Source organism: Falco peregrinus, chromosome 6 (assembly GCF_023634155.1).
Source record: "Falco peregrinus isolate bFalPer1 chromosome 6, bFalPer1.pri, whole genome shotgun sequence".
Taxonomy (NCBI): Eukaryota; Metazoa; Chordata; class Aves; order Falconiformes; family Falconidae; genus Falco; species Falco peregrinus.
The window spans coordinates 59046181-59060605 of NC_073726.1; the positions used below are offsets into that span (position 1 = coordinate 59046181).

Below are 14425 nucleotides of genomic sequence, written 5' to 3' on the forward strand. Positions count from 1 at the left end.
ATTACAAGCTGGAGTCCCCAGGCAGCAGTGAAAATAAGAAAATCCAAACAAGCAAAAGGAAAAAAAAGGAGAAGTCTGAATTTCTCAAAGCGAGAGAAAGGATGTTGGTGGGTGGGTAACAAAGAGGCTAGGAGAGGAAGCACAGAAGGAGAATCTGTTGTGTTTGGAAGATGTGGGAACCATCAACACAGATGTTGCAGAAGAAAGCAATTGAGAAACTGAATGGGGCTTGCATAGGTTTACAGTTGGGTGCATGGTTAAGTATGTTGCTAAATGGAGACCTGAATGAGTGAGAAGAGAACAAGAAATAATCATGGGGGAGTCCCCGTGCAATATCATTCTCTGTCCAGATTGACATCACAGGCTTTCCCACTGATTTAATTTGTTGCTTTTCCTGGATAGTAAATGAGTCAGGGTGACTACAGAGCTTAGGGTTTGGCCTATGCAGATTAAGAGGAGTAATAAGGAATAAATAAAATATGGCATATGCAAGGGTGACTAAGGACTGGAAAGGAAGCAAAGAACAGTGTGGGGGAAGGAATAAGGGCTACTGTGAGGAATTGAGGAGGGACTGCCAGATGAATTACTTGCTAGAGCTACCTGATGAAGCCTCTAGAGAGAGATTTAGAGGGATGTGGCATCAGTCCCTGGTCATGGAGTATATATTACCTGGGTTAGTGGGTAAGACATTTATGTGCTCCTATTAGCTGAGTAGGGCTCCTTTTTTAGATGTCCTTTCAGCTCAGAACCAGTCTGGAGCAAAGTTTGTTTCTCACTGAACATATTTAACAGCACCTAGGAAACCAGAAGCCCGATATCAATTGCAGCCTTCATGTACTCTGCTCCCAACAGCATCGAAAGAGGCAGAGCAGCAAACAGGTGGGAAAACGAAGACTGAAATCTGGACTAAGCAAGAACAAAGGAAAGGGTGGGGTGTGTTTAAAATTAAGTTATCCCCTATTTTTGATTGCTTCATAGATTGAATTAGCTTTGGCCTACATAATTAAAATGGAGGATGACAAGGTACCAGCAGAGACAATTATTTTGTTGAGTTATTTGCATGGATCATCTGTTTGCTGCACGGCTGCTGTAGGAAATGCAACACCATGAGTAGATATATATAATTGTAGAGAGGGGGAATGAATAAACGTGTTTCAAAGAACAAGGAGAATTCTAAATGTCAGCAAAGGGGTATATGACTCACTCATTGGGAAAATACTATTATTGGATACGTAAGTGGGACTGTACAAAGCATTCAGAGGAGGGATGCTACTAGAAAAAAGGAGAATTAATAAGTGAGGGTAGCATTTGGATAAGTGACAGTGAATGAATGAGGAGATGTGCTGTAAGTTCCACGAGCCAACACAGGGCCTGGAGTGAAAGCAGAGGGAGAATGAAGGCTGAGGGTGGCAAAGGATGAAAAGAGAGATATCGTGGACACCGAGGAGGAGCATTACCGGAGACTGCTGAAATACAATGGAACAGATGAGGGTTTGTTAGAAGACTCTACTAGGCTTTTGGCAGAATAATGGTGACAAAGTGTTTCTGTTCTACTGAGTCTGGATTAAGGAAATAAATGAGGTGGAACTCCATGGGTGGAAAGGAAATGGCTGTGCTGAGGAGGCAGGAAGAGGCCTAGGACTCAGCTGGAGCTAGCCGCTGCAGAGGTGGGTTAGGCTGTGATGGATGAGTGGTATGGAGGAATGCTGCCCTATTTTTCAAGAGGAAGCAGCAGTGTTTAATTGTAACAGGCGATGTGATATAGATCACAGAGATGGCTGAAATGAGCAGTGCAGGATCAAGGCATTTTGCATGAGTTCAAACCAGGCATTAAGAATAGTTAGCTGATGCTCCTGGTACAACTGACAAAGTTGCAGATTTCTTGAGTCCAGAGCATGTTGAATTTGAAACCTTTCAGTTGCTAAATCCAGAGCACCATCCCAACAGACTCATCCCACGTGTCTGGCTGGTCATCCTTGCAGCCTGAAACACTGTGTGCTGGCATGTTTGCCTAAGCAGAGGCTGAGGAGTCCAGACACTTTGGTGAATGGATCAGTCCAGTTCACAGCAGAGGCAAGGAGATCTCCAGTCCCAGAGGAGCAAATTTCCAGAGCCTTTAGTCTGAGTCCAGCTGGGAGCAGCATCAGTTCTTATTTTGGTTTTGAAACCCCGAATTCCAAGCAAGATGCTTTTTTGGCTGGCTTGGGTTGATTGAGTCGGTAGAGAGACAGATGTAGGTGGATAATGGGGAGAGGGGGTGGTAAGTGGCAGAGCTATTGCCTTAGAGAGAGGGAAAGGTGCCGTATAAGTACTGCCAGTCCCCATTCAGTGAGCAAGTGGTGAGTCAGGGGCAGATACTGAGTCAGCAAGAAGGCGGACGGGTGGGTAGGTGGGTGGGTAGAGCACCCTGGCTAGCTCAGTACAAACCACTCAGCCACACCATTGCGCTTGGCTCCCCGTGGGAAAGTTGCAGGCAGTGGTTCGGGCTACTGCATCCTAGTTTCTCCCCTTCTCACGGAATTCTGAGGCTGCCTTTCTGAGCCAGTGGGGCTTGTGAGAGGACCCCTGACCGTCACCTTTGGTGGGCACCGTTTTTCCTGACATGTTTATGATCCTACTTGCAAACACTGCCTCTCTGTGATGTGTGGTAGTAAAAGAAGAGGAATGAAGGCTGAGGCTGAAGGTAGAGAGAGCCCTTCTGTCTGTCTGACCCCAAAGATATCACTCATACAGTCAGGGAGCTGGTCAAAGGCAGGAGGGGGGAGAGAGGGAAGAAAGAAGGAAAAAAAGAAATGAGGTAGAAATGAGAGCAAGAGAGAGAAAATATTTGAGAGATGAAAAGAAATTACCATACGGCAGGATCCTGTTATTCAACCTAATTTTCAAAGGACTGCAGCTGTCGCACTGAGATAATCTGTTAATTATAACAGTCATTGTGTTTTGGCAATGGAAGAAAAAAACAGGCACTAAACAAGGTAAGGTAGTGGGGAAAAGTGGTGGGGGGGGAGGGGCACGGCTGTGTCAAAATGCATGTCAGATGTTAGCTTGAAAAATAGGTGGGCGAGCTGGCCGGGAGGAGGGTCCCTCCCCAGGGGGCTGAGCTGTGCCATTGCCTGGGGTTGGAAAATGGAGGGAAGTTGGAAGTAACCAAGTGGAAACATAATGTCCTGTCCAGCATGGGGCTACTCTCTTGCTGAATCCAGGCACACATTGACCAGAGTAAGAGTTTTAAGGGACTGAAGTGTCCCCATTAGCCCATGCTGCCACAGCATTTCACTCTTGAGTCACCTGAAACAGCTTCTTCATGTCCTCCCACACCTTTCCTTGCTTCTGTCCCACATCAGGTCAGAACTGCATCTGCTATATTTGAACCACCATCTGTAACAGCTTCTGCTTCTGGTTGACTCTCCATTTGCAGGAAACCTGAGCACAGGGGCTGTCCATCTTCTGACATCTTGCAGACTAACAACTTGGGGTAACAACTGTCAGAGACACTCTGGCTGGGAAGGCTATGCAAGGGCAGCCTCTTCTTCTCATTGGAATGGTGGCTTGACCTCTGGAGTTTTCATGCTGAAGTTGTACCGGGGTGGCTGCTTGTCTTACTTGGAGAGAGGTCTCACTGCTAGTGAGGGAACCTCTTTCAGATGGCCACTCAGGAGAAGGTTGGCTGGAAGGCGAGAGTATGTTGAGGAATGTTGGAATGCCAGTGCTTGTGCCCCACAGGAGTTTGTAGGCCTGAAGGTATCCTCCACAGGATGGCTGGCTGCCAGTGCACCTTGTGAAGTGATTGCTACCCTTAGCGAGCCCAGGAGCTATGCGATTGCTCAGTCTCTGAGTCCCTCCAGCAAGAGACAGTAGTGAGTTGTAATGCAAGGACTAACCCCCTCCGTGCAGGGTAGCATGTTTGGTGGCACTCCAAACTGGTGCCAGTGCATTGCTGGGAATGTATTTAGCATCCAGAAATACTAGAGGTATGCTTGGTTTGAGTGAGGGCATCTTTCAAATAGCTTGTGGACCTGCCTTTCACAGCCAGCCTGGTGAAAGCCAGGAGCTGCTGTTGTAGGAAATTGGGCAGCAAGGCCAGCACAGGACAGTGGAGGCATCACGGTGACCCTGAGGGGATGGGGGTCTTCACAGTGACATCACATACAGCCGAAGAATTGCTCCTGGCTTCATGCCAGACATGCTGTCCTCCCTTGCAGCAAAGCCCTGCACACAAACAGAGCCAACACTCCCACCCTGCTTCCCTACAGCAGCTCCCTTCCACCTACGCAGAGCCCCCACTCCTGGGCTGTTACCTGCAGCAGCTCACATGCATACTCATGCAGAGCTGCCACTCCTGTCCCTTTACTCCCCAACAGCTCGCAGAGAGCAGAGGTCATTCCCTGTCCCCTACAGCAACTCCTCGCATCCCGCTCCCTACAGTGATTCATGTCAGGGGACACATACAGATGGAGTGCTCCCACCCCTTTTCCTACAGCCCTTCTCCCTTACACACATTCACATAACTGTGGTCGTCTCCCATGATCCACACACACCCACACACAGCCCACAACCTTACCCCATCCCCTATGGTGCCTCACACAGAGCTAACAACTCCCACCACTTTTTCCACAGTGACTTCTTCATGCAAACATACGTGCGCGCACACACACACACACACACGCACGCGCACGCACACACGCACACGCACACACACACACACTCACAACCAGTGCTTTGCCTAGTTCCCCATGGCAATTCCTCCCCCTCCAGGAGTCAGCACTCATTCCCTGCTTTGCAGAGTGATTAACCCACATAGATACCCAGCCTGCACGTCCACCCCAACACCTATAGCAACTCCTCCACACATACTCCCCCACCGCCTCACACTCCTGGAGCCGACACTGCCACCCCTTTCTCTACAGTGACTCACACACATGCACACTCATACACGTGCACAGGCAGTGCCAGTCTTGCTGTTGCACTCCCTGTGGCAGGTCCCTACAGACAGTCACACAGAGCCCACGCTCCCTCCCCATCACCAACAGGAATTATTTCTAAGCCTTTCCACTGTCTTATGTCTGGGCTCATGGGATGACACCAAGGGGAGTGATGTTTCCCAGACCCCCGTCTCCCCTGGAAAGAGAGCAGTGAAGGCAGCTTTATTGCTGCTAGGTTTTTTTTAGGGAACCTGTAATCTCTTGACATCCTCTTTTACCTGAAGAAGGTTGTTCCCCCAGCCTACCCCCATGCACACACTCCTGTGGGCTGCTGCCGTGGGCTGTCTGGGTGGAGCTGGCTTGATGCAAATCCCACTTAATCTTCAGTAATCATATTAATATAAAAGGTAACCATTTCACTTTGGAAAACAAAGGTGGCCCTCTGGTCTGCCAGGGAACCACTGGCATATGAAGGACCTTTCTGGCGGTATTTATTACTCTAAAATAAGATTTATGCTTCTAAAGCTCTCTCTTTTCTTTCATGATTCTAGGCTGCTTCATTTTTCTCCCCTGAGCTTTCCCATTCTCTCTTTCTTGCTGTGTAACAAATTAGGCATCTAATCGCTGTTGGGGAGGCGTGATGGGAGAGCAGGGGTTTTATATACAGCATCGTGCTGGTTTTTTTCATGGTTGGTCTTTAAGCTGTTTGGCCCAGCAAAGGTTTAGAGCCAATGGCTGTAAGTTTGCTTGAGCCTGGGTGCATGTGTATAGCAGATGCTCAATTCAGGTTAACACCTGAACTTGTCCTGTGCCCCAGACTGGCTAAAGGGCAGGACTGCAGAGCAGCATGTCCTGGGGGAAGTCCTACAGCCTTTATTTCAGACCCCTGCCCTACCTCTGTGCAAAGCCCCATTGTTGCTGGCTGGAATTTGAGTGCTGCAAGCATCCTTGCAGCAGTATCCAAGCATCCTTGCAGCAGTGTCCTGTGAGAAGCAGCTGAGATCCTGTGTGGTTTCGTGGGCTTCCTCACTGCAGTGTCCTTCTGGGATCCTAGTACTTTGGGTTTCCTTGTGTCAGGGACAGCTGGAGTTTGGGAGCTGCAAGCTTTCTCCCTACTCATGGCAGGGCTATTCAGAGGAATGATTTTTCCCCAGCAGGCACTGTGCATTTGTAGATGGTAAAATGAACCTGCCCAGAGTTGAACCATAAGATTTCTTTTGGGGCAGCACTCTGCCAAAACTCACAGAGTTTCTAACATTGAGTGGCCACCCTTCAGCAGGACACATTGATACCAGTTCAACCCCTGTAAGATATGAAAGCATGTCTCATTAGTAACATGAAAACACCTTTTGTTGCATGACTTTCTAGGCTGGCTTTACAACCTTTTCTTTTTTCTTTTTGTTTCTGCCTAAGCCAGCTCCTCTTTCCTCTAGATTTTTGAAACTACAGGGCCAATTTCAAATAATTGTAACATTGGGATGGATCTCAGAGATGCTGAGATCTTACATGCTTCATGAAAATAAAGGGATAAATTAGAGAAGAGAGAAAACAAGAGAAACCTTCACAGAACCCTATTAAAGCCAAGAGTGCCATTTGAGCTCAACCCTTGGTGGACAACAGAGAAGCTGCAGCAGAAGACTTTAACTCTCTCTCTCAGATGTCTTCCACGTCACAAATCCACAGGTCATCATGCTTCCTGCTCCCTCTTCTCTTGGTCCCAAACTTCTCAGGGCTTCTGGAGCACCTCTGGGCACAGCAACAGGTTCTTTGCTGCATGTCTTGATGGTAATTCCTGCAATAAATCGGAGCATCCCTGGAAGCAGTGGCGTTGAGGGGAGGGGCTGTTGTTGTGTAAGTGCCACATCTGTGCTGCAAGCTTCTCCCACAGCACTGTCCTTCCAATATAACCAGGAGCAGAAGCAAGGAACATCTCTGTGTGGTGATATAAGCAGCTGCAGTGATGCTGAGACCAGTGTGTACTACAGAAACTATCCAGCAGGTGTGGAGAGTCCCTTCAAGTAAGGCACTAACTGACAGTACCAAACATCCCTGGGAAAGGCCTTTTTTGGAAAGTGGTTACAGAAATCCTGGAAGGACCCTGAAGCCAAGATGGGGGAGGCAGAACCACTTGGAGATGGTGCCTGTGCCCTGAGGCTAGCCAGGAGCAAGCAGCACACTGAGCTGGGAAGAGGGCTGTTGCCCAGCTGCAGCACAAAGTATAAGAAAACAGCAGGAGCTTTGGCCTGGTTTCGGGGTGTCCCCAGAGGAGCCATGAATGTTTGGCAGGTTTTTAATGCATGCATTTCTAATGGGAGGCTCTTAGCACCGTTTAAGCAATGGTAGAATTAAGTGCTGGCTTTTCCAGTGCACTGGGCCCCAGGAGGACAAGGTTAACAAGGTCAGAATTTCAGGCCCAAATTGCTGCTGTATGTGGCTTTTCTGGTTGCCTTTTTACACTGTAGCCCCTAGAGCTTGTATCCTTTCTCACTTGTGGTCCTTCTACACCCTCAGCCACAGCTTGTATATGTCTATATGTCTCTCCATACTTTCAGTGGTTGTATTTTAACTTGCCCTCATGCCTGTCCATCTAACTAGTGACTGTGCTCCTGTGTCACCCCCTGCACCACCTTAATGCTTAATCAAGAGTTGTCTATGGCTATCAGTACAGCAAGCTCCTGACTCAGATTTGGGGCTCTCCTCCCTCCATTTCACCCTTCCCGCTCTCTCCTCTGAAGAGGGGAACCATCCCTGTGACCTCCTGCTTTTCTCCAAACACTCTGGTGCAAAGATATGCCAATAACATCCAGGAATCCACTAGTAGGGAATAAACCAGAGGGAAATTATCAGGAGCTGGGAGCTGATGGGTTGACTTTGTGCCAGCCGAGGAGGGTACAGCCATTCATGCACAATGCCATTCGTGTTCCTTGATGCTCTTGCACACGTGAGGATGGCCAGGAGCCAGGATGGCCAAGAGCCAAGGGCACGTTGTAAGAGCCATCTTGAGTTACACTGAAGAGTGTTGGGATCCTACAGCTGCGTAGGTCCAGCAGATGCAGGTGGTGACCCTGCATCTGCCATGTAAAACAGATCCAACGTCTCAAATCTTCCTCTTGCCTGTAACCACAGCCTGTCTTGAAACCAGGCTCTCCACAACTTGTGTGTCCCCCTTCACTGGCTCTCCTTTGGGCTGGAGTTGCTTGCTCTTGCTCTCCCTGCCCACCCTTCCACTCTGTGTCTTCTTGCTCTCTTGCCTGAGAAGCAAGGAAGAGAATCAGCCAATTTCACTGTCAGCAGCTTTCAGGCCAGCAGAAAGGAGTGTTGCTTCCTTGTGATGCTGGATTCCAATGCTATCTGACTTGTGTTCATTTGGTTTTAGACAGTTTAGGGAGGGTATGCTGCTGACCCCCATCCCTGACCTCCCCTTGCCTGTGAATTGCCAGTGTCAGGGAGCAGCTGCTCCCTAAAGGGCAGGGCATGGCTGTGGTGGAGCTGGACACCAGCACTCCTGAGCTGAAACGGAGTCCTGGGCCATGTACAAGAGTGGAGGAGGCCACAGGCTAGGCTAGCCTCAGGACCCTTAAAACCAGTGCGATAGTGGGGAGACAGGAGCTGTTGGGGGAAGAATGGCAAGGTCTGCATATTTCTTGTATGTAGTCACCTTGGGGACCTGAGGGAACCAACAAGTTTGGCTTGAGGATTGGCTTGGCCCTTCCTTTGGCTGAGGCAAGGTTGCACAGCCAAGGTGGGTGATCGACAGGAAGCAAGTCTTCTCTGCACGGCCCCCTTCTTTTTGACACATACCAAGCATAAACACCACCTTCATTTCCATCCACCCCCTAACCTCTTTCTTTTTCAGGCTGCTAGGACATCTCCCCTTCCAAGCCCTCTCTGTGCTGCCTGAATGCATCTCCCTGGGTGGGATGGGGTGGCTTTTAGTGATTGCTGGGGCTGCTGCAGAAGAACGTGGTCCTGACCTCAGAGTTTCTCCCTGTGCACCATGAACAAGCTACAGCAGGCAGTGATGACTTCAGCACAGCATTTGGAGCAGCCTCCCCTACCAGAAGGGGTCAAAGCAAGGGGGATGGGATGTTTCTGTATGGAGTTGGATATTGTGCAGAGTATTTGGTGAGGTGAGACAGACAGGCCAAAGCATAATGCTCAGAGAAGGATGCTGGCTAAAATATGGGTTAAGCTTTTCATTGCTTGCTCAGGGGCTGCCCCTGGCCTCTCCTGGGGTTGACATACTTTGGACACCAATGTGCAAAAAGCCTGGTAGTATCTGTCACTCTTTTATTTAGTGCAAGAGACTGGGCAAAGTGAAGGGGCATTAAAGAGGAAGGTAGAGGGATAGAGATGGTGTGAGGGATTGGCTGTATCTCTGCATGGAGTCACCTCTGGAAAAGGTGGGACAGGGCAGGGGACTGGTGATCAGGAATATCAGAGGCTTGTGGGTCCCAGCCTGTGGAGAGCCAAATGTGCTTCTTATCTGATGCATCTGGGGAGACAGTGTCAGGAAATTATTTCTTATTGGATTATAAGGCTGAGAAACAAAGCAACAGAATGTAAAAACCTGTGCCTTCTGCTTCAGCGCTGGCTGATGCAAAGCTGGGGCAGCAGCTGGAGGCCATCATGACAACCATAAATGACATTTATGACATGAGTTTGTTGGCCTCAGATGATGAGCTCTGAGGACAGAGCTTTCTCTCTGTTTTTTCCATTGGTCTAGCTCTTCTCCCCCTCCCCTTCTCCATCTTGGCTTTACTGTTTGGATTATTGAATATTTAAGTGTTTCTCTGTGACACTATCTCTGATCCTTTAATCCAGCTGGCCTGGTAATTCCACAGACCCAAATCAGCTCAGATTTTTCCACAGACGTAAACCTTGTTCCTCAAGGGTTCACTCCTCCTCCATTTATCTTCCTTCATTTTATTTCTGCCCTTTGTGTCTATCTGCTAGAAATTGGTTCAGCTTTTGCAGCAAAAGCTTCGGAGATATCTTTAGTGAGAAGCCTCCCACCAAAATACCAGGGGCAAAAGGGAACCTTTATTTTTCATTAACTAAGAATCCTTTTCTCTGTTTTTTATTGTTTTATTTCTTCTCAAAATTAAAAAAAAAAAAGAGGGTGCAGTGCCCACATGTTTTATCTGCTATATGAAAATATTTCCTCTGCACTGTCTGAGGACACCCCTGCCAGGCTTCTGCCTCAGCACAGTGGGAGAAGGGTTGAAGCTGTGGCTGGAGGGAAGGGTGCTCCGGGCTGCCTTTCCCAATCAGGACCAGGAAGCCTGTCCTTTCCTGAGGTGTCCTTTCCCACAAAGGGGCGGTGTTGACGGCCTCCAAGGAGAGGTGGCAAAGTAGGAAGATGGAAGCTGTACATCTCTCTTTGATGGGGAGGTAGGTGGGTGGTGGGCTCCAGCTTAGGACTGCTGGCATTGCTGGGTGAGAGACCGGAGGCTGGTATTTGACACACTGCCTACAGCCTGCCCAACCCAGCAGGATCAAGCCAGGCTGGCTCACCTCAACAGCCTTATCCCTGCACTAAGAGGCAGTAACAATTTTTAGAGCACAAGTAGTTACATGTGGCTTGAATTATTTATCCCTCTTGCATCAAGGAAGAAAGGAAACAAACAAAAAAGTGTTGCTTTTTTTTTTTTCGGGGGGGAGGCTTGTCTGCATTTTCCCTGCTTCATGCATTCTGTGTACATCATTTTCAGGCAGCTGAAAATCCATGGCTTTGGCGGTGTTTGGGGCTTGCCTTTGTTTACACTAGGAGGTTTGAGCTGCCTGCAATAACAGCCTTATGTTTCCCACCATCCCTCCCATTCCCCTTCTACCCCCAGGTGATGCCTTCCACCAGGTCCCTGGCTTTGATCACTTTACTTAAGGGAGTTTGGGTACCCTTCTGCATACACCTTATATGAGATCATATGTCGTAAGGCTTCCCTTCTCAAAGGCTTATCAGCATGGTAGGCAGTACCACTCCTCTCATGCTTGCACCTCCCCATAATGCCATCTCTTCCCCATCTCTCTCTTCTCATGAAACTTCTCATGAAACCTTGCTTTCTATACTGTTATCTCAAAGACTTCTCCAACTGATGCCTCTTCTTGTCTCCTGTGTGCTTTGTTTTTCAGGTTCCAGTGACAGATGGATCTCTTGTGCACACTTGCTCTTTCCCTCTCTGTAGTTTTGTTTTCGACATGTTTGATTTGAAGCTCTGAAGCTTCTCAGAGAGAACCCAGGAGAGAAGGAAGAGAAGGAGGAGGAACCAAGGGAGCGTGAGCGACAGAGGAGGCAGCCCTGCCTTGTTCTTCCAAATCACACCGTGGAAGGGCAGGGGAAGACTAGAGGCGGGGAGGACTTGGGTTTGTTTTGGGGTGGGTTAAGTGGGGGTGGGGGGTGGGGGGGAGGGAGAAAAGTGGAAAAAGTGGGTGAGTCACTCATGAACATCAAACAAGATTTGCTATCCTCAGTCTGATTTTTTGTTTAGAAAAGAAGCACAAGGTAGCTCCCAGACCAACCATCCATGGTCATAGCTTTTGGGTGTACTGCAAGCAGATTGCATGTGTTCCCCCTGCTCCATGCTCCTGGCTTGACCCAGAGGGCAAGAAGAAACAATGGTGATGACACCCAGTAGGACTGGGGTGCTCATGCCCTTCCATTGCTAAACCCCAGGTACTGGCCCTTTCTCTTCCCTCTGCCCCTTAGTTTCCTTTTGCTGTGGTCCTGAGATTTGAGGGTATTCTTTGTTGGGTTTTTTTTTTTTCTGTCCTGATGAGGGCACCACTGCAGACCATGATGTGCCTGGGGTTGTGGGCAGCTGCCCTGCTCTGCTTGTTTTCCCCTGGCACCGTGCGAGGTGACTGCTGGCTGATTGAGGGGGACAAAGGTTATGTGTGGCTGGCTATCTGCAGCCAGAACCAGCCCCCGTATGAGACCATCCCCCAGCACATCAACAGCACAGTGCACGACTTGCGTCTGAATGAGAATAAGCTCAAAGTGGTGCTGTACTCCTCCCTCAACCGCTTTGGCAACCTGACTGATTTGAACCTGACCAAGAATGAGATCTCCTATATCGAGGATGGGGCTTTCATGGGCCAGTCAAACCTCCAGGTCTTACAGCTGGGCTACAACAAACTCACCAACCTGACCGAGGGCATGTTGCGGGGCATGGCCCGTCTCCAGTTCCTTTTTGTGCAGCACAACCTAATTGAGCTGGTCACCCCTACTGCCTTCTCTGAGTGCCCCAGCTTGATTAGCATTGACCTGTCATCTAACCGTCTCAGCCGTCTGGAGGGGAACACTTTCACCAGCTTGAGCAATCTGATGGTGTGTGAGCTGGCTGGCAACCCCTTCAACTGCGACTGTAGCCTCTACAGCTTTCTTAACTGGCTGGCACTCTTCAACAATGTCACCAAGAACTACGACCGGCTCCAGTGTGAGACTCCACGGGAGTTTGCTGGGTACCCGCTCCTGGTACCTCGGCCTCACCACAACCGCAATGCCATCACCATCTTCCAGTCCATGTGCAGAGGTGGCACCATCCCCTCCCTCTCCAGGGTCAACCCTACCCCTTATACGCCTGACTCCCAGCGAGACCTGGATGAAGGCTCAGCCATCAGCCCTGGGGACTTCCTCTCGGTAAAGCCTCCAGCCTCTTCCACTACTGACTCCTCGTTCAGTCCCAGCATCAAGCTCCATGATGTCACCATCACCTCAGCCATCCTGATGGTAACCATCCCCATGCCCTACAGTAAGATGTATGTGCTGGTCCAGTACAACAACAGCTATGTTTCTGACATAGCAACACTGAAGAGCAAGAAGGAGTATGTCACTGTCAACAAGCTGAAGGCCCACACTGACTATACTTTCTGTGTGGCCTCCATCCGCAACAACAGGCGCTACAACCACACTTGCCTGACCTTTGCAACCCGGAGCAAAGGCAGGGAGGACCCTATTTCCAGTACTTCCACCACCACTCACTATATCATGACCACCTTGGGTTGCCTTTTTGGCATGGTCATTGTCCTAGGGGTGGTGTACTACTGCCTACGGAAGCGGAGGATGCAGGAAGAGAAACAGAAGTCCCTCAATGTCAAAAAAACCATTCTGGAAATGCGTTATGGATCAGATATTGATACCAGCACCATGGTCCATCCTTCCCAGAAGCTGGGTGAGCCACCAGTCATCCCTGTCTCACGGATGTCCTCCATCCCTTCCATGATTGGGGAGAAGTTGCCCCCATCAAAGTCAATGGAGGCTGGGATGGAGACTCCTAAAGTTACCACTAAAGGTAACTACATTGAGGTGCGAACTGGTGCTGGGGATGGGCTGGAGCGAACCCAGCGGGATGAGGACCTGAGGGAGCTTGACAATGGGCAAGGCTCAGCTGCTGAGATCTCTACCATAGCCAAGGAGGTAGACAAGGTCAACCAGATCATCAACAACTGCATTGATGCCCTCAAGCTGGACACAGCTTCCTTCCTGGGTGGTGGGAGTGGTGTTGACTCAGACATGGCCTTTGAGTGCCAGTCCATCCCAGCCAGTTCCTCGGGTGGACTAGAGCGGCCCAGCTTTCTTTCCCCACCCTACAAGGAAAGCTCCCACCACCCTTTGCAGCGCCAACTCAGTGCTGATGCTGCTGTGGCCAGAAAGACCTGCAGTGTCTCCTCTAGTGGCTCCATCAAGAGCGCCAAGGTCTTCAGCTTGGATGTGCCTGACCACCCACCACTCAGCAAGTCTGACTCCAAATACATTGAGAAGGGCAGCCCACTCAACAGCCCTTTGGATCGTCTTCCCTTGGTGTCCCCGGGCGCCATCCACCACTTGGAGGTCAAGCCTTCTTACCATTGCAGTGAGCACCGTCACTCCTTCCCGGCCCTGTACTATGAGGAAAGTGCTGACACCTTGAGCCAGCGGGTGTCATTTCTTAAGCCACTTTCCCGGTCCAAGCGAGACTCCACGTACTCCCAGCTCTCCCCCAGACACTACTTCTCGGGCTACTCCTCCAGCCCTGAGTACTCATCAGAGAGCACCCACAAGATCTGGGAACGATTCCGGCCTTACAAGAAGCACCACAGGGAGGAGGTGTACATGGCAGCTGGGCATGCCCTGCGGAAGAAAGTTCAGTTTGCCAAGGATGAGGATCTGCATGACATCCTGGATTACTGGAAAGGAGTCTCTGCTCAGCAGAAGCTGTGACTCTCCCTCACTCTTTCCAAGGAAACAATACAAAACAAGACCCCCCCCTCTCCCCAACAACCAGAAAAAAAATATGCCACTTGACTGTGAAAAATAAACCAACATCAAAATACTCTCGACAAATACAAAACTGACAAAATTGTTTCTTAAAGTTTACAACAACAGAAAACTCTCACACAGACACATACAGGCACACACACATGCCGAATTGTCTCTACTGTGTTATGGGGACCATTGTTCTGCCTGCAGATGATTGGGAGTAGCGTCACGCTCTGACACTGTGGTAACAACACTGGAGTGTTGG

General features: G+C 49.6%; 1 protein-coding gene and 1 long non-coding RNA gene across 3 annotated transcripts in view; both read left to right on the forward strand.

Moving 5' to 3' along the window:
- The window catches only part of LOC114010916 (uncharacterized), a 50188-nt gene extending 38908 nt beyond the window's left edge, over positions 1-11280 (forward strand). For both annotated transcript variants that reach the window (XR_008747811.1, XR_003552619.2), the window contains one exon: positions 11055-11280. This is a non-coding gene — a long non-coding RNA (uncharacterized LOC114010916). The remainder of the gene's footprint in view (positions 1-11054) is intronic.
- A 59-nt stretch (positions 11281-11339) lies between these two features.
- ELFN2 (extracellular leucine rich repeat and fibronectin type III domain containing 2) lies at positions 11340-14121 on the forward strand. The gene has a single exon (XM_055809197.1). It carries the CDS (start codon positions 11695-11697, stop codon positions 14119-14121), a length of 2427 nt encoding a protein of 808 aa, XP_055665172.1. The 5' UTR covers positions 11340-11694.
- The last annotated feature ends 304 nt before the right edge of the window (positions 14122-14425 follow it).